The 19,745-nt window shown below is 27.6% G+C and overlaps 4 protein-coding genes across 8 annotated transcripts in view; 2 read left to right on the top strand and 2 right to left on the bottom strand.

Annotated features, from left to right (window-relative positions):
- LOC100163660 (zinc finger protein 391) overlaps positions 1–4,472 on the bottom strand; it is an 11,176-nt gene extending 6,704 nt beyond the window's left edge. The window contains exons 1-4 of one of the 3 annotated variants that reach the window (XM_008188376.3): positions 3,922–4,472; positions 3,754–3,851; positions 2,332–2,529; positions 1,992–2,240 (exon numbers count right to left, since the gene is read on the bottom strand). In XM_008188376.3, coding sequence (XP_008186598.1) covers positions 1,992–2,240; positions 2,332–2,529; positions 3,754–3,800 — 494 coding nt within the window. In that variant the 5' untranslated portion in view covers positions 3,801–3,851; positions 3,922–4,472. The remainder of the gene's footprint in view (positions 1–1,991; positions 2,241–2,331; positions 2,530–3,753; positions 3,852–3,921) is intronic. The other 2 variants (XM_001942667.5, XM_016807353.2) reach the window with 2 other exon arrangements.
- Positions 4,473–4,539: 67 nt separating this feature from the next.
- Positions 4,540–12,741, top strand: LOC100158830 (histone acetyltransferase type B catalytic subunit). Its single transcript, XM_001943732.4, has 10 exons — positions 4,540–4,710; positions 7,313–7,389; positions 7,457–7,532; positions 7,593–7,713; positions 8,564–8,699; positions 8,765–8,924; positions 9,619–9,833; positions 9,921–10,072; positions 11,947–12,063; positions 12,141–12,741. The coding sequence occupies exons 2-10, from the start codon at positions 7,341–7,343 to the stop codon at positions 12,303–12,305; spliced, it is 1,191 nt and encodes a 396-aa protein (XP_001943767.1). The 5' UTR covers positions 4,540–4,710; positions 7,313–7,340; the 3' UTR covers positions 12,306–12,741.
- A 329-nt stretch (positions 12,742–13,070) lies between these two features.
- Positions 13,071–15,601, bottom strand: LOC100161590 (deoxyribonuclease tatD-like). 3 transcript variants are annotated; one of them, XM_008188372.3, is made up of 7 exons: positions 15,309–15,601; positions 15,076–15,233; positions 14,794–14,892; positions 14,216–14,376; positions 13,835–14,018; positions 13,538–13,700; positions 13,071–13,470 (listed from the first exon to the last, which is right to left on the bottom strand). In XM_008188372.3, the coding sequence occupies exons 1-7, from the start codon at positions 15,323–15,325 to the stop codon at positions 13,311–13,313; spliced, it is 942 nt and encodes a 313-aa protein (XP_008186594.1). In that variant the 5' UTR covers positions 15,326–15,601; the 3' UTR covers positions 13,071–13,310. The 3 variants fall into 3 exon arrangements, with proteins under 3 accessions (XP_008186594.1, XP_008186595.1, NP_001232973.1); XM_008188373.3 differs by having other exon boundaries at positions 15,431–15,600; NM_001246044.2 differs by having other exon boundaries at positions 13,073–13,470; positions 15,076–15,269; positions 15,431–15,516.
- Positions 15,602–18,322: 2,721 nt separating this feature from the next.
- LOC115033154 lies at positions 18,323–19,400 on the top strand. Its single transcript, XM_029485239.1, has 2 exons — positions 18,323–19,071; positions 19,215–19,400. The coding sequence occupies exons 1-2, from the start codon at positions 18,886–18,888 to the stop codon at positions 19,398–19,400; spliced, it is 372 nt and encodes a 123-aa protein (XP_029341099.1). The 5' UTR covers positions 18,323–18,885.
- Positions 19,401–19,745: the final 345 nt, after the last annotated feature.

The following is a 19,745-nucleotide window of genomic DNA, read 5'->3' as shown; positions in this document are numbered from 1 at the left end:
AAATTTATACGAAATATGTCAAAATTGCGAAAATTTGCAAGTAATTTAGTGGTTGAAAATCGTAAAAATTTTTTCTTTTATAACTAAGTTTTTAAAATTTGGTACAAGGTTCTCCATAAGTTTTTCTTTAAAAATAATATATCCTAGACTGACAAATCATCTCCGTTCAGAATCGTTTTTCGTATACAATGATATAATATCATTGGATTAAAATTTAATTCCATCCATTACAGTAACCCACTTGTAACCTACTGTACAGCAGAGCGACATCCACGACTTACCCGCCTTTTTTTTACGTGTATTTAATAATAATGAATAACGTTCCGGTTCAGAAAGTTTTCCATTCCGAGCACTGGTAATAAACAATAATTAACCACTATTGGGTCTCATTATGGTATTGTTATGTCAAAGATTATGGACTCACACAAGATACTTCACTAGGCTTTATATCATTCTTAATTTATATAACTCAATAACATAATTTAATGATATTAAAAGTTAAGTTATTTATATTTTCTGATGATATGGTGCTAGTTAATGTCAATGATAATTTGGAAGAATTGAACGAAAGTTTTAAAGGTGACTTATATGATATCTATATTTGGATGGAAAAATATTTGTTATCCCTTAACATAAATAAATCAGTATGCATGCCAATAGTCACAAGTCAGCTGCCTGATGGATACAACTTTATAATACATAACTGTAAACTATAAACCAATTAATATGGTATTGTTATTCAAATATTTAGGAATAAAGATAAATTTCGATCTGAAATGATCAAGTCATATACAGTATGTTAAAAATGTAATGAGATGTTCAACTATTCTATTTTACAAAATTTGTTTTCTAAATAAAAGTTGTAAGACAACTATATATGCCATTATGTAATTCAATTTTATTATATGGTATAATATCCTGGGAAGGCACAAATAGAACAGACATAAATACAGTACACATTACTCAAAAATATATAATAAAAGTAGCCTACTCTTTTCCGTACCCATCAGTAGAGTTATTTTGCCACACAAACATACTATCTATCTATAAATTGTTTAATTGTACATTAAACAAATTTTCATAATTTTCATACTAATGCACATACTCAATGATATAGAAATAATATATAGGAGATCAGGAAAGTATAATATAAAACCATATAGTGCAACATTAAACAGTTCAAGAAGTTCTCCCGATTACATGGTAGCCATGGTAAAGGCTAAAGACTATATTTAACAATTTGGGAAATTATGTAAATATTCTAATATAATTTTTATGTGAAAATCAGAATAATTAAACCAATGATATAATTAACTCATATAAAAAACAATTAGTAAAATAGTTCATGAGATTGATGAGAATATGTGTATCAATCAAATTATAAAGTCGATATGTATAAATATAAATAATTAAAGAAACATAGATGTTAATATTGGAAATATAAATTAACTAATACTATTGAATATTTAGAAAATGAAGTGAACTTTTTAACTGTATAATAAATTGTATATATTACTACTTTATAATATTGTGTATTATTTATCTATAGGAACTTTGTATACCAGATAAGAGCTTAGCTCAGTTGGTATACGTATCAGAACATAATATTATTATTGTTATTATTGTATTATAAATTAATTATGCTGAAATAAAATAAAATACTAAAATAATTGTCTTGGGGTGGCAATGAAAGTTAGCTCGGCACTGGAAGTTGTAGAACTATAAAGTATAAACATATTCATTGTAGACTGATTTGATTTTAACCACCAAGTTGTTCATGATAAGTGCCTAAGGAGCTTAATTATCAACGCATAGCACTGACCATAAAAAAATCCTAGATCTGCCAATGACTTAATGTACAGCAGAGCGGTACCCACCTGCTAAATCTTTTCAATTAATGATTTTTATAAACCATCTCTTTATAGGTTAAACCACATGTTTAAAAGAACATAAATAAAAATAAAAATTTTATAATTAAATTTAATTCATACCTTTCTTGTAATAATTGACCATTATTAGGATGGTCAGTTTCATCTATAATTTCCTCTTTAATAATTGTATTAAATACTTGATCATTAATAATTCCCTCTTTAATACTTCCATTAAGTACTTGATCATCAATCATTTTCCCTTTAATAATTCCATTAAGTACTTGACAATCAATGTTTTCCTGTTTAATTTTTTCATTAAATTCTTGACCACCACATATTACATTAAGTGAAAATGGCACCACACTAGAACTATATGATATATATTATAAAAAAATGTACAAAAATAAAAATAATATAATTTAAATTTCATATTATAATAAGATGTAAATTTAATTCATACCTTTTTTTTAATAATTGACTATCATTACGATGGTCTGTTTCATCAATAATTTCCTCTTTAATTTCATTAAATACATGATCATCAATAATTTCCTTTTTAATAATTCTTTTAAAGACTTGACAATTAATATTTTCCTCTTTAATCATTTTATTGAATACTAATTGTTCATCGCATCTAATAAGTGGGATTGACAATACTCTAGAATTATGTATTATATCATTAAACCTAACATAAATTGCAAAAAATTGATTTTTTACTTATTGGTTATTAATGTATACATAATATACAAGCACAAAATGAATAGTACATAACACCTAGTTTTATAAAATACACTTCTATCATTTATCAAACAAATCATTTTTTAAACGAAAAGTTTGATTGTCACATATAATAATTGTCCTATAGCCAAAAAAAAAAAAAATGAATTAGGTACCTAGGATTACCGCACTAATAAGATTTTTTACAGCGTAAACTGGAATTCTAATCGCCTTTGATTTTGATTATTATGAATGCTTTGCCTACTAGTTTAAGTGGAGTATGATTTGCTTCAGATAATTGAATATCGTTTATAGTTTCTATTATTTATAAGTTTTTAATTACCCCATATCTAATACAGTTGATATTTACACCTGGTTCTACCGATATCGGTAATTCTGTATTATTTATTCTAGGTTCCTCTAATAAAGAGTGATTATGGTTTTTCATTATCGGCAATTGTTTGTAAGCTTTCTCTAATGTGATTAGCTAATTTTAAAGGTTGTGCACTAGCTTTAACATTTAACCTATGTATCTAGGTATTAGTTTTTTTCGAGGTTTTTTTTACCCTTGTCTTTGTTATATCTAAATTTTAATTTTAATGCCATAACAGCAACACTTCACACAAGACAGCCTTCTCCCCGAATTCATTTACATTCGTTACTCAGGTCCAAGATACAGGTATCTTATGTGTTACTCACATGACAAATTATATAAATATCATCACATTTGTACTAGCTTTGCGCAGTAGATACGCATTTTTTTCACCTCCGGCCAATATCGTAGTTCTCCACTTCTCATTGGTTGATTTTGTTCGATATTATATATGTATATATATGATTGACAGCCAATAAGGAGTGGAGAACTATGATAAAGGCGAAGTAAAGAGCGGAGGATGTGTATCAAAATGCTGTGATGATACCTATATAATTTATCATGGTTACTCGCATGTCTATAAGTAGTGCATCAGTTTGACAATTATGCTGATCTATATGTCTTCATAATGCCGACACACTACTTATTTGTGCTAGGTAGTTGTGATGCCCCATTTATGGTTGTTTATTAATAATTATTGTAATATGCTAAATTGATTGTTACATCGATATTACAAGTTCTAATAAGCCAACAAGGTAATAAAGTATATTATAAAGAGTATAGTATGCTCACTTGGAATTTATCCCGCAATCATCAATAGGGGTTCTTAACGGATCCATATTCAATATGTCCTCTTTAAATTGTTTGTTTTACAAGTAGGTACTGTGAGTCTGTGAAAGTGTAAAAACCGAAACATTACTTTTTGACATTTTTTTTCATATAAACCTTGACAGAAATTACAACAAGCGTCTGTACACGCGGAATAGCTGCAACTCGCAAGATGGTGGCCTTAAATTCTTATAAGTCGTACCTCTAACAAGACGCGGCTACGACGGTGATGGTGTGGTTGTGGTTGTAGTGATGTGGTGGTATGGGTGGCTCTACCGGAAGACCTGTAGAAAAATACCTTTGGCACCAAAATATCTGTATAGCCTACTAGAGTACTATAGACGTAGTTGCACTGATTTTCAGCATTTAAGTCTGGTTATGACTTATGTTAGGGCACTATGGATACAGGTATGCTACGCCGCCATTTTGCGACTAATAATGTTATGTGAATTTGAATTTTTCCCTCTTTATTTTATCATTGATAAATTAGTCGCAAAATGATGGCATAGCATACCCATTCTATGTATAGTCTAGGTGTTGGATGCTAGTACGTAATAAACATGGTTGTATATCTTAAACCGTGGTAATAATTAATAATGACGTCCTCGGACTTCGGCTCCACAAATCTTGCCGCACAATCAGGTGTTAGACGATAACGACGTAGCCCCGTTTGGTGATAAGACCGTGTGAGGCGTGTGGGGCATTGATTATCGACTATTGTCTTCAGACCGCCAATTTTTTGTTTATCATTTTTTTTTCATTGTCATCGTTGGCGTAAAGTAATATATTCTCAACCAGAATTCTGAATTTGTTAAGTTTTGTCGAGCAGACAGCAGGTGCCGTTTCCACACCATCGCTAATATAGTGTTTGGTCTACTGCCTATTCCTAGTTTCGACTGATTTTTCAACTCGTTCATATAGGTAAGAACTTAACACAAACTACTTACGTCGGTTTAGGTGAAAAGTACATTGCGGTTACATTTGTCTAATTTTTGGAGTATAAAATTAATGCATAATAAGTCGTTACCGGCTTGGGCTCTCAATTTAGTATGTTTTAAGAGAATCTTAAAGTTTGATTTAAGTTGAAATACTCTCACAATTTTGAATAGGTTAAATTTCTTAAGAAAGGGGATATAAAATGTGTCAAAAAATCACTTTAAGGTCCGCGCTCATTATCTCTGTAGTGTAAGCCTAAAATGCAACTGGACACAATTTACTTGCACTGCTGGCATTTATACATTTTTCATTATAAAATTCAATACTACATTAATACAATCATATTATCACTAAATTAATACTACCTACTTACCTAGTTAATTATCCCCTTGAAAATGTTAAGGTGCTATTCAGTTATCTTATAACACATAACAATAATTGATACGTTCTTCTTTAATTGTGTCTATATGATAGTTATGTTCATACTTAAATATTTAACACTTAACAATACGTACCATAAATTATTTCTCGACATTGTACAAAACATAATTTAATCAGTAACAGGTGTCTGATAAACAATAATTGAAATTCTACTTTTAATTGTGTCTTATGATTGTTAGGCTCGATGTCATTAAAAATACTTGGTAATGCCTCACAACATAGAACATTTGGTATATATTATTTTCTTAAATGTATACTTTATTAATGGCTCTGCAAACATTAATACATTCACTTCCTACGGTCACATGGCAGTTTTTTCTACAGGGTCAGGCTCTATTTTTGATATCATGCATAAATTCATTTTTTTTATTATTATAAATTTTGGAACTTTTCTACTTTACGGGACACCCTTTTTTTTGTGTTTTTTTTGGGGGGGACTTAGTAATTTTTTGGGTAAAAAAAATGTTGGTGAAATCAGAATTTGGGGCTTGGACTTAGTTTCGAAGTTATAGCTAATTGAAGTTTTAACTTTATGTAATAACCCTTAAATACCTATAATGCATAAAAATTATATGTAAAACAGTTACGCAGTGGTAGTATCACTGGCCTACGGACCCGTGTGCCGGCGTTCGAAACTTGTCGAAGAACATCGTTTTATTGTGATTTTTTTTTGATAAACGAAGATTTTAACAATTGTAATGTAGGTTTCAAGAAAATTTTGTAAAATTTGTTTTTCTAAAATATGTTATTTACCACGGGAGAACTTAGGTTTTCAAAAATATTGTTTTTAAAGTATACGTTTATTACCAGCTTGGCCACTCGCTCGCTACGCTCGCTCGGACATTAAAATCGAAAATATCCCCCTATTTGCTGTACAAGCCACCACGGGTGAACTTAGGTTTTCAAAAATATTGTTTTTAAAGTATACGTTTATTGCCAGCGTGGCCACTCGCTCGCTACGCTCGCTCGGACATTAAAATCAAAAAATATCCCCCTATTTGCTGTGCAAGCCACCACGGGTGAACTAAGGTTTTCAAAAATATTGTTTTTAAAGTATACATTTATTGCCAGCGTGGCCACTCGCTCGCTACGCTCGCTCGGACATTAAAATCGAAAATATCCCCCTATTTGCTGTGTAAAAGCACAATTACACAACATAAAGTAAGTTGTCCACCAGGTCATCAATTGTACCATTGATACACGTAAATAGTGCAAAATACTATGGTACCTAGCCCGAGTTCGAGCTCGGTTCACCTTTTATGGCATAGTCATCATACCACCACTGGGCCACGACGGCCTGTGGCGACGGGAAATTTATGAGTTATTAAACGTATTATATACTAACTTTGAAGTGTTATAACTTCAAAACTAAGTCCGAGCCCCAAATTCTGACTTCACCATCGTTTTCAGCGTACTTAACTACATAAAATTCAAAAAAAAAAAACACAAAAAAAAGGGTGTCCCGTAAAGTAGAAATATACCTAAATTTTAACCTGTTTAAGACAAGTAATATATCTTTCGATACAAAACTTTCTACTCTACCGGCATCATCAAATACATTCATTATTAGTCCAATAACATGGATAACCTTCCATTGACAAAAAAATGTTTTTATGACAGCCTGTCATAATTGTTAGATATCCAGTATTGTACTATTTATAATGTATTCAATGTGACTAGGCGTCCCACATTAGGAGGGGGATCGTCCCACTATTGAAATCTCCATACCCCTTTTCAAATGTCTGCTTTTATCCTACACAAAAAATCAATATTTTAACTACTTTTTACTTACTAAATACATTTTTTATTATGTCCATGGCTTTATTTAAACCACAGATTAAATAAATATTTAATAATATTACCCATAATATTATAATCTGTGGTTATACAATTTGGTAGTGACCATTAAACTTATTCAATCATAAATTATAATAATTATAATATTATAGTTAATGTTTTGGGAATAATTTCCTAATTAATAAGCAATTTATAATTTTTCTGATAGGTAGGTATTGGTAATTATTATTAAATTTTTTTTTAGAAAATGTCCCCCTCTTCGACAGACAAATTATGGCCGTCCATTGGTGATTTTAATATAGGCGATACTTAGGATTTAATTTTTTATGTTGTACTATATTTATTTCAGATTTATTAGCCTCTAATCTTTAATCATTATGGAACAATATATTGTAAGCAGCAATAGTGCATTAGAACTTAAACTCGGTAATTATAATACAAATAACAAATATTAATGTTAAAATGATGTATACCTAATATTTTTTTTTTTAAGTTCGTAAGCCTAGTGATATCAATGATCCAAAAGCAGCATTTTATCCAGACATGACTTACCAAGTATTTGGAAATATGTAAGTTTTGAAACAGTTGAATATAAATAGAATTGTTTAAACTAAATTTATTTAATTTAGGGAAAAAATATTTGGATACAAAGACCTTGTTGTAAAAATGTATTATACTGCTTGTAGTCTTAAGCTGTATATTAATATAAATTATTCTTCAAAAGTGGATTCAGAGAAATTTGGTATGAATGTAAGTATTATATTCTTTTTTTTTTTACATTAATCAACCAGTTTATGTTGTTTATAATATCAATTCTCATGTTTACCTATGGTAAAAATGTCAATTACCTACAATAACATTTAAAATAATTGTTTTCATAACTATAACTTAATTTTATAAACGTCATTGTATTTGAAAATAGGATTAATTTAATCCTGTTTTAATAAATTATGTTTTATTAATAATTATTAAATACAATACACTTTAACTTAGTAATTTATTGGAAAATTTGATATTTCTTTAAATAGACATTAAAACTGTCACATTATAAAATTAACATTTGAATAAACATTCTTGGTTTTTTTTTCTATAAATGTATTTTCTAACACAAAAAAAATTGATAATTGTACATTTATTGCTCCGCTCAGAATCTAAAATGGATCAAACTTGTTTTTTCAATTTAAAGTCTAATAAAAATAACATTTTAATGTAACTAAATTTGAACAAATGCTTATTAATTTTGCATTATTCTAGTCATTGATGGTTGTCCGTCATAACAATCAAATTAAATTTTAAGTATTATAGAACAATATATAAGCGTAAAATACCATATAAACAATATTTTTTAAGAAGATATAATAACTGAATAAACACAACATCAAGTCGTAGTAGAATATTAGTGTTAGTTGCTTCTATTCAAAATGTTCTAATTAAATTTATCTTTTATTTTAGATAATATATTTTGAATCCTTATGTTAGTGGGATAGCTCAAATTTGCTTTAAAGTTTAAACTCAACCAGTTAAATTCAATGCTAACTACTGAAACTAATATGTTTAATGTATCATTAATAAATATTCTTAAATTATGTTAATTTTATAGCCGGATAATATAATGGAGAAACTTAAAGATTATATCACTCCTAATTTCCATTCAAACATTGATGTATTTGAAAAGTGTTTAGAAGATGAGCCGTCATTTAAGCCCTATGGAAATCAACTAGATCAATTTATTTTAAGTAAGATAAATTTAAATTCAAATTTAGGTTAACGTTCATATTAATATTTTAAACTATGGTTGTAGACCATAATGAAGAAAACAAGAAATTTGAAGTCTATGTAATTGAAGATGAGAACACCGAGTTTAAAGAATATTTTAATCAACTACAGACATTTGTTTTATGGTATATAGATTCATCAAATATCATCGATTTTGATGATTCTAAATGGAAGATATTTATCATGTGAGATATAATTTTGTATTATGTACTTATATTTTTTTATTGGAATCAAAATGATTAAAAGCGCATTCACAGCTACGTTGTGTGTATCAAATCACATTTTTGTGATAGAATGTTACTTTTTTGATATCATGTAATAACCAAATTGCAACCTGATATACCAAAAAATGACTACCGCTCAACTTTTAAATTAATATGGTTACCAGTTGTAACCATAGTTACCACATTCTTGCATGACATGACACACAACGTAGCTGTGAATCCGGCTTAATACTTCACTATATTATAGAAATTGTAAATTTAATTTTACCTATATTAGGTTAGGGAAATTTCAAAACTAATAAAAACAACTGAATAGTTGATATTTTAAGCTGTACAAACAATTTACAATTTTAAAATACTCGTAACTCGATTTAAAATTAAAATATAATAAAAAGCCCACGAGGTAGCCTAGATAATAATCTTACCTTTAGATTTTATAAGGGGTCAATTTTCTCTAATTTTTAAACTAATAGATCTACACGTGTTCTGTTGAGTGTAAAATTTGATATATTACGCACTTGTAAGATGGAGACAACATATGCGGGTATTAAGTCCTCTTGAGCGACAGCGTTTTGAATATGTTCTTCTGTATTAATGTTAATAAAATATTATGTAAAAATTATAACAATAATAATAAAAAGAAGTTTAATTCCAGGTATGAAATTTTTAAAAATGAAAATGGTGATCTGTGTTATACACCAGTTGGATATTCAACAATCTATGAATATTATGCTTACCCAGATAAAATCCGCCCAAGAATTAGTCAAATGTTAATTCTACCACCATTTCAAAGGAAAGGATTGTGTGCTAAGCTCCTGAACTCTGTTTACAAACACTATGCTACTAAATCAGATGTTATTGATATTACAGGTATTAATTTATATTTATTTAAGTAATTGTATATAATAATTAAAATATATGTGCTTAAGTATCTATTAATTTGCTTTTTTTTATTAGTTGAAAGTCCAAACGATGAATTTCAACTTGTTCGAGATTTTGTAGATGTTACTAATTTTCATAATCTGAAAACATTTGATGAAGAAAAATTGAAAAAACTGCATTATCAAGAAATGGTTAAAGAATTTAAAAATCTTTACAAAGTCAACCAGGTAATTTGTACTATAGATTTATATAATTTTATTTATTAAACATATTATAGGTATGCGTATTATTTATATATTTAATATTTTATAGCTCCAATCAGCATAGTTATAATAACAATTATTTACATTTAGGGTAAAACGGAGTAATTATAAATCAGGGTAATTGTTAAATGATAATATGTAAATATTTAATTTCCCCCAGGTAAAGTTTTAAAGTTAGGGGAAAATATTTATTTTAGTTAATACATTTTTAATTGGATGTTGTTTATGTTTAGTGTTTGTATTTATATTGAGATAAGCAGTTCTGTAAAGTATTTAAGTAAAAGTAATTGAGTAAAAGTATTCAAATACTTTTTTAAGTATTGAATAATTTTTTAAATACTTTCAGCATGAAGTATTTTGAATGGTATTTTAAATACTTTTTTTTTGTATTAAATACTTTTTGGTATTGAATACTTTGGTTTTTTATTTCAAACATTTTATTTTTGTTCGAAATAATTGGTTGGAAAATTTTACCCATTAACAATTACCCCATAAAAAACATTTCCTATGACTCAATTGTAAATATTAATTAATAAAATAAAAATATATTGTATGGATTTATTCTTGCAAATACTTATTTTTTAAAGAACTGTCAATTTATTTTATTTAACAGAAACAAATAATAATAATATGGTCTATATTCAATTTTCTTTATAAATAGTGCATTATCTATTTACAATTACACCACTTAACCCTAAAAAACAAAATTAATATATTAACAGGGAAAACATGAATATAATAGTCTTTTTTTACCCATGATAGTGGTATATGCCCAAGATTTTTAATTACTAGATATTTAAAATAATCACATCACAAGATTCGGAGTGCTAAGCACCCCTATGATTTGCGCTAGTGTGTATGTCTGTAAATACATACTACATTTAAAAATACAATATTTATTGTATTTTAATAGGAATAAAGTTCAGCTTCTGCATCTGCTTCATAATACCAGGGAGTGCAAATGCACGTAATACACACTGCCAGTGGTGTATTGGTACGGGTACGCGGGTATACGCCGTATACCCATCAGAAGATTTTCGATTTTCGGCGTATACCCAAGGTAAAATCTTATTTTACGGGTATACGCTTCCAAAATAACCAGAAAACCAAATAAGATTTAAAATTTATTTAATAATTCATATAGGAAAAAAACGTTATTCGTTATTATATGTATTAATGAATTACTTATCAATTGAGGTAGGTATTGAATATAAGTTATATAACAATATGCGTCGTGTTTAATGTATTTTAAGACTTTAAGTTCAATTTAGTAAACCCAATATTGAATACAAAAAATCTATGTGGAAAATTCTATAGATTGTACCTATAATAATAATGTTATTATTATTTTAATTTTTTTGACATTCGAGTTGATTTTGTTTTATTTTCTATTGTTACATTATAAAAAAATTAATAAAATAATGTTAAAAACTATGTACTAATTGAACTGCAATAACGTTATATAATATATACGATGATATAATTTGATCGTTTAGGTTACGTACATATTTTATTGGTGCGTATACCCATAAATATATTTACCAATACACCACTGCACACTGGCCTTAGTGTTAAAATCCTGGGAAAATCGAAGACTTGACTACACTAGAGTTTGAAACTGATATATTTTTATTAGGAACGCAAATATATCTTATTTTGTCAAAAAGTTAAATATTAATAGTTTCTTTATTTTGGCTATAAAAGTTGCTTTACTTTCATATATTTAATATTGTAATTCATATGTATATCAAATTAATTATGCTCATTATTGTAATGAAATCTATCAAATATATTTTTATTTTAAATTAAATAATATTTTTTACTTAAAATTGTTTTAGAAACAAGTCCGTCGTGTAATAGAAATTATATTACTAAAAATTACCAATCGGCAGAATAAAGATGAATATGAAAAGTACAAGAAATTTGTAAAAACAAGATTGAATTGGCCATTTCAAGTATGTAATTGATATTAAATAATTGATCTGATTTCTAACAGTTGAATTTTTTGTCTTATGTAATTATTTATTTTTAGAAAAAACCTACCAAACTTATGTTGGCCATGCCAGCCGAAGAAGCTGAAAAAATCCAAAAAGGTGACTCACTTGTGAAATTAGAAGATTTAGATATTGAGTATAATGAATTAGAACCATCATATGATAAAGTAATCAAGCGAGTAGAAGTTAGCCTTTCTGTATAGAATATAACTGCCATAAATATCCGGTTTTTAAGTTGTTGTATGATAAATATTTTTATTTCAATTTTTCTACATTTATTTTAATTATTTCTAACTTATATAAACAATTTTTAAGTATGTTCCTTTTTTTCATTATTTGAAGTAGTTAAGTTAAAAAAAATAACGAATATTATTATACAATATTAATTAAGTATTTTAAATATAATCATTCAAATTTAATATTACATAATTTATAACTTTTAAGTACTAAATATGTGAATCATTTTACGTTTTTATTTTGTATTATAAAATTTGATGTTGAAATAATTAATTTTATAGTAGTTAATAAAACTGAATGCATTATTCAATCTACCAAAAATAATTTTTATTCATAAAGCTTTTTACTATTTGCATTTTGTCAATTTTTATTTTATTTCATTAAAATTATATAAATGTAACACTCAATGTTATATTATTACAGCAAATGAGTGAGTACATTTCAGTTGTCAATCATCATCCATTCGTTCATAAAATTGATCTGAAACTGTATTGTTCTATGAAAAAAAATTAGTGTTTCATAGAAGTATACTGTAAAACTGTAAAAACCTGTGTCAGCCAGATGATCCACTCTATCCACTCTTCCACAAGTATTCTGTCAATAAATTATAAAGTTACTAATTGGTACGGTGTGGAGGATTGGTTTTTGTTAAGATACGGAACCTTTCTCTCATGTGAATAGTGTGTTAATTAATATAAAATATAAATCAATAATAATAGATACAAAACAACTGTTGAAAAAATAAAGTAAAATGATTTATTTAGTTACATCAATGTAGCGGTTATAACAATTGTTGTTAAATGGCACAATATATTTTTCATTGTTTTATTTTGACTAATAGTTATTAAAAGTTAAAAACTTGTCTAGTCACTTTGATGAACAATAACAATAATAAATTATAAATCATAAATTCAATAAAAAAAAAATTAAATCAACACACATTCATACACCTTTAGGAAGTGTTGTTAAAATTATGACATTCCAAATATTTTAAGCGCATTAATTGATGTTGCTAAAGCCACTTCATCTGGTTTTTTAGCAATAAAACCGGCTAATAATTCCACTAAAATAGGTAATGAGCATGGTTCATTTCGATGAAATGTACAGTAACGCTGTAAAAATCCCAGTGATCTGTAAATACAGTATAATATAGTAATTAATAGTGATTTAAAAATGTATATTTAGTATGAAACTATACCTTTGTGTGAGGCTCGATTTTAATGCGTCCGTAAGATTTGCTGCTCTAGCATTTGGATACATAAACGGAGAATCCGATTGCACTAGTATTCTATCTAGTGTTAATGTTCCTGCGCTTAAAAGTTTTTTTATTCCGCTACCAGAACTATCTTTGCACAATCCTCCTGCAAAAATAAAAATATTAAAATTATTGGATATGAACCTTGTTAAAAGTTATTACATACACTATATATTTAAATATTGTATGATGTAATTTACATAATATTGTCATTATTCATTGAGCAACAACAGAAGTTACCTGTTATTCCAATGTACATTCCCAAGTTTATGTAGTCAGTAGCTTCTTCAAATGAACCAGTAAATGAATGTAAAATTGCTGGAAGTTCTAAAGGCAAATGTGTTTTTATAATCCTTAAAAAATCTTCATGTGCTCCTTTTTGATGCAACATGATGGGCTTTTTAATTTCTTTAGCCAAGGAAATCTACATAAAAAAAAAAAACAAATATTAATAAAGTAATATATAATATGTTATATTAAATTCAACATGCAAAATATACAACCATTTTATTCTAACCTGTTGCCTGTTGTTTGCAAATGATAATCATATAATAAATATTAGTTAAAAAAATTAAAATAAATATCTCTTACTAACTTTATACTTATATATTTTAGTAATACCTGTAGTTCAAAAACTTTTCTTTGTATATCAGGCGAAGAAAAATCTTTGTTATAATCTAAACCACATATACCAATAGCTACACATTCTGGATTTTTAGCAATATCTCTCAGTTCATCATAATAATTATCTTCCCAAGATTTTGCTTCATGTGGATGGATACCTATAAAACATAATAAAATAAACAAACACTTATAATAATACCTATTAGTCAGTAGTTAATAGAAGTAGAAAATAAATAGGTACCTAATTGAATGTAATATTTTTTCAACTACATAGGTACCTATTTTATATAAGCGTAGGTACCTACTACCTACCTAACATACATTTTAATGTCTATAATTAAAGTAAACTATTTCATATTTTAGCATAAATAAACAATTGTCTTTAAAATTAAACTATAAATGATCAAAAGACATTGACATATGGGTACCTAATGAAATCTAATTTAATTATTACTTCACCTATTATAGGTAGGTATTTTTATTTAATTGCATATGTTTAAAAGTCGTCATATTGATCCTTACTAATTTAATTAAATAAACATTTTATAGACTAATGTGATTTGTAGGTCATTTACCTGCCGTTGAATATAACGCTCCTGGATATATTCTTGCTAAACGCAACGCCTCTTTACTCGTTCTAAGAGAGGTACAAGGAACAATTATTTTTTGAACACCTGTAAAAGGATAAAATAATAGGCACAATGTAACAGTTATAATGTATCCGCAGTTGTTGAAAGTGAACAATACCATAGGAGGTTGTTATATTATATAATATCCGTTGTGCCAGATAAATCAAAAAAGTTGGGCGACACAAATGTCAATTGATAAAACGTCTCAATAGCGTCGCATAACTATACCTGAATCTTTTGCTCTCTGTAACACCGATTCCAAGTCCCGGCTGAACTTCTTGTTCACCATGTTCGATCCAACGTCGATGAGCAGATAATTGTCATAGTTCTCTCGAATCGGATCCAATACTTTGACCGTACTGTTGGGTTGAAAAGCCATGATACCTCTACAAAAAGGCGTACGGAACTACACGTAAATAGGCCTAAACGATTATTATTATTATTATTATATCGTTGAATACTTTGTGTCTGTGTGCATATATAATATATATAGAACGCTCTTTGTGTTTTAACTTTTAACTGTGCCAGAACCGAACTAATATGATTTATGGACACTGTACATCGATCGTGGTGGTCTACTTACTACTTATCTAATGTCTATAGAGTTGCCAGTTGGTGATAAAGAACGGACAAATACCTATGACATTAATTATAATTGTAATCGAAAACAACGGCATTAAAAAATAAAATTCCACGCGATAGCGACCGAACCAGCCGCGGATCGTCAGTCGTCACTTGTCAGTGTTATCACGAAGTATAAATAATACTATGACGGGACGGGTGGTGATGTTTGTTCACAGTTTATACCATAAAGAATTATTATTATTATTATTATTATTTAGGTGTACTGTGGTTTGTTGTTCAACACCATCGAGTCAACAACAATTTATTAATATTCCGTGTTTGTAAATTCTTATGATAAGAGCTCACGAATGGACCTTCGCAGAAAAGAATTTTTCGTACTGCAAATACCTTTATATTAGCCTCTTTTCTACAATAATTTTCTGTATAATATTATATTTAACACAATATGATTATTTATTAGTACGTTTAAGTAAAATAATGTAATACGTCATAATATAATATTTATTTAAAAATACACAATTCGTAATAAAAATTAAATTATTATATTATTTTTCAACAATAGTATTAACAAATTCATTTGCTTTTAACACTATGTGAACTGAAAAGACTAATGATCATTTATACCATCACTTGTACTCAGGGACGGATCCAGGGGGGGGGCCTAGGGGCCCAGCCCCCCCCCCCCAGACATATTTTAGACATATTTTTTTATAATTTTACAGATCCTAAAACTTACTATATTACTATATTTTAAATCACATAATATATGTCTGATAATATAATATATTATTATACGTAATATCTACTATTTATTAAGAATAAAGGATAATAATTTATTATAATTGTATTTGTGTTGTAAAAAAATTGTTAGGCCCCCCCCAGATCTTTGCTCTGGATCCGTGCCTGCTTGTACTGATAACTAAGAATTTTCTTATTATATTACTGTTTTATTAAACTATTTTACAAATAGTTTTTATTGTTTAAAACTAAATACCTATGTATTATTATTTTTATTATAAATTGTGTGTTATTAGATTTTAAATGACGATCATATTATATGACGTGTTAAATAATAATACTTCTTTCTGTTGTAGTCCTGTATTTGTTAAATAAATGTATACTATATTATTATAATGAAAATACTTACAGAAAAGGGGCCAATGTAGGCAATTATATATACGGATCCTTAAAGTTCTTTCGTGCGAAGATTCGTCGTGTTTTATAAAGTATAAAATACAAAATATGTGTTTATAAGAAACCTCTTGTATGTTCGGTTGTATTTCACGACATTTTGATGTTAAGATCATCGAAGCACACGTATTATCCATCCGTTTTAGACCAATGAGCTTTGGTAAATTACGCATACCTACTTCAGAATGTCCGATTTTAAGGTGGTTGGAGAGTGTCATGTTTTAAGGAGTAATATTTAGGCAATTCATATGAGTGTTAATTTGGACTACATAATGTTATGTGTGACTATGTGACTATTTTTTAAGAAAATTTTAGTTTCTTCATATTTTACATCAATGTTTTCCTCAAAATTCATCTATATTTGTACTAATACTGGAAACATTTTTGTACTACCATGAATGCTACCATCAGTGCACAAACTCAAATATGGAACATTAGACAAAGCAGAAACTACAATATCAATTGCATATGGGCTTAAAACATGATCAATAATTGCCTCGGTTTTAGTTCTTGCACAAGACGTGACGTCCTCTTAATATTTTTCAAAAAACCCATTCAATTTGTATTTATTTTGGGAAAATCTGATTTTAAATCTAAAATGTACCATATAATTACCTTGTGTCCTACTAGTTGTACTTCAAAATTTACATTATTATTATTATACATAGTGACATAGTGTTACCAAATAAAATATAACAGGAATTTTTAATGAATTTTCGGTTAAATTCATTTTTTTTTTTTAAAATCCAATCAATATGTTTGCTTATTAGTTTACGAACATTACGACAAATAGGTAGGTTGGGAAACACGGTTCTAAAATCCAAAGCTGGAGACAAACTAGTTAGAACGTTATTTTTTAAGTAACTTTTAATTCATAATAACTTTATATGTCTTAACTAGTTGAATTGAATGTGTAAAATAATATAATCCAACTCGTTAAAAACAATAAGTATAACAAGTTATTTTTGTAGTTTTTTTTCCATTCCCATAATCCAAATATTCCGTAAAATTGCTAATCATAAACTGTATTCTTAATTAATTAATAGGTAATGAATATTAATTATTTAAAATTTTATTATATAATGACATTTTTCCTGTTATATTATTTCTCATCAATTATTTATATTAGTTGTATACTTGTACCTATTACTTGTAAGTTGTAGTACATGTTACCACGATACCTATTATTAAAATGACCAACACAAATATCGTATCATACTGTTGGTATTATTCTCTTTTTGCTATACATTCTGTACTCTAATTACTTTACTTTATTTACAAACAACAACACTGATTACCTACATTTAGTTGCTTTTTTTAACATGTATTTGCTTACCTCTTTGAAGCAATGCTTGTGATGGTGGTGATGAGTACTTATAAGAGGAAACATACATATTAGGTAAAATGAAGACTTGAGTAAAATAGAAAAAAAAAACATTGAAAATAAATTAGATCGAATTTACATTTTACAAGATTTAACAACTCTTAAAAATGTTAATTAAAAGCAAGGAGCATATGTGGAACTATATATGAAGCCAGTCAGGTCAGTCCATAGTTTTGTCTATGGTATCGTGTATTATGTTAACAATAAAATTAAAATAAATATCTAGTCGGGTCTTCGTCACAATAACATAATCTGTTATATTTACAATTTACGTTTGATTATTTTTATTATGGTTTATTCAAAATTAAATGTTTTTAAATATTTTTTTTTAGAATTCTAGATATTTAGTGGCAGTCAGTTGTGGTGTTGTTGTATTTAATTAAGGTAATTTTGGTTGTTATTATTATTATTTTTGTTCCATAATTTTATTGTTTTTTTAGGTTGACAGAAGTGCTGCATTCATTCCAATAGTAGTTTTTAAGTAGTTTGGTTAGCTTATTATTTTGCATTGTACTATATTTGTATTTTTTTTTTAATTTTCTATTTTTCTATTTTACTTTTCGTTATCGCGGCTACTTATTAACAAAAACATATTTATGCTCTACACATTATCCTTGTAGAGGATAAATATATCGAGTAGGTAGCGTGCTACTGCAAGGAGGTTTGATAATTTGTGTCTTCTGACATAAATAAATAAGAAAAATACTTTTTTTTTGTCTTCTAATTTGATGAGAAAACATGACAACGTAATGTGTAAAGTAAACAATATTATTGTCATTCGTTGTTTTTATTTTCAATTATTGTTCGTTCAACGGTTTGCCTAAGTGTTATAATTTTCAGTTGTGACTTCATAAGCATTTGTAAAGAGAATATTACCTATGAGTTTAATTATCGGAGTTATACGTGTTGGTGTTGTCGGAGTGTTAGTATTTTTAAACAGAAGTCATCTGATTGAATCGTATCATGTTTTACGGAAGGGCGTGCCAAAGAAAATGATGAAATGTGTTGATCGTGGAGTATTAAGGAATATTACGAAAACAGAATCCAGGAAATTCGATATGCTGGTACTAAAAATTAAACAAATTACGACTTATAAATTACAATAATAATATAGTGATAATACTATATATTATATAGTATTGTATAATGCATCTATGCGATGCACCTAACACATAATATTACCTATGCGATTATTCTTATATCTTAGGTAAGTCTGGGTGAGAAATTTATCAACGCAGGTATTCAAGTCAATTTAGAGCCTGCAGCTGCAGTATCCAGTAGTATTGAGAAAGAAAAGTTTCAAAAAATGAAGGAAACAAATCTGAAATTGAAAAATAGGTTGACGAAATTGGAAGGTAAATATATTTATGGTTACCTGCCATTTGTTTCATAATAATAATATTATAATATATTATATATTATCCATCATATACATTTTTAATATTATCGAATATTCATTATAGGTACTATACAAATATCTTAAATATTCAATATTATTTTATATAGATACGATCAGACGAGCTGATGAAAAACAAAAGTCTCGAGATCTACAAGTACCTATACCTATATCTGTTAAAATATTGATCAAAATATATTTTTATCTCGTAATGGACAGGAATATTTATATTATAGTTTATAACCAAAGTAAAGAATAATTTTCACTTCAATTTCAGTTACGTCGGTGGTAAATCTAGAATTTTTTTATGGCGGGCGCTATGCGTTGATAATAAAGCTCCTT

Source organism: Acyrthosiphon pisum, chromosome X (assembly GCF_005508785.2).
Source record: "Acyrthosiphon pisum isolate AL4f chromosome X, pea_aphid_22Mar2018_4r6ur, whole genome shotgun sequence".
Classification (NCBI taxonomy): domain Eukaryota; kingdom Metazoa; phylum Arthropoda; class Insecta; order Hemiptera; family Aphididae; genus Acyrthosiphon; species Acyrthosiphon pisum.
This window is presented reverse-complemented; position numbering and strand designations above follow the sequence as displayed.

Bases quoted from the DNA above. Each gene is read 5' to 3' on its own strand.
- LOC100158830 (XM_001943732.4), top strand. From the start codon at position 7,341: ATGGAACAATATATTGTAAGCAGCAATAGTGCATTAGAACTTAAACTC. The intron at 7,714-8,563 runs GTAAGTATTATA...TTAATTTTATAG, and splicing joins CAGAGAAATTTGGTATGAAT to CCGGATAATATAATGGAGAA. The intron at 9,834-9,920 runs GTATTAATTTAT...TTTTTTTATTAG, and splicing joins AGATGTTATTGATATTACAG to TTGAAAGTCCAAACGATGAA.
- LOC100161590 (XM_008188372.3), bottom strand. The intron at 14,893-15,075 runs GTATAGTTATGC...ATCCTTTTACAG, and splicing joins ACAGAGAGCAAAAGATTCAG to GTGTTCAAAAAATAATTGTT. The intron at 13,471-13,537 runs GTATAGTTTCAT...CTGTATTTACAG, and splicing joins AAATCGAGCCTCACACAAAG to ATCACTGGGATTTTTACAGC.
- LOC115033154 (XM_029485239.1), top strand. From the start codon at position 18,886: ATGAGTTTAATTATCGGAGTTATACGTGTTGGTGTTGTCGGAGTGTTA. The intron at 19,072-19,214 runs GTACTAAAAATT...CTTATATCTTAG, and splicing joins CCAGGAAATTCGATATGCTG to GTAAGTCTGGGTGAGAAATT.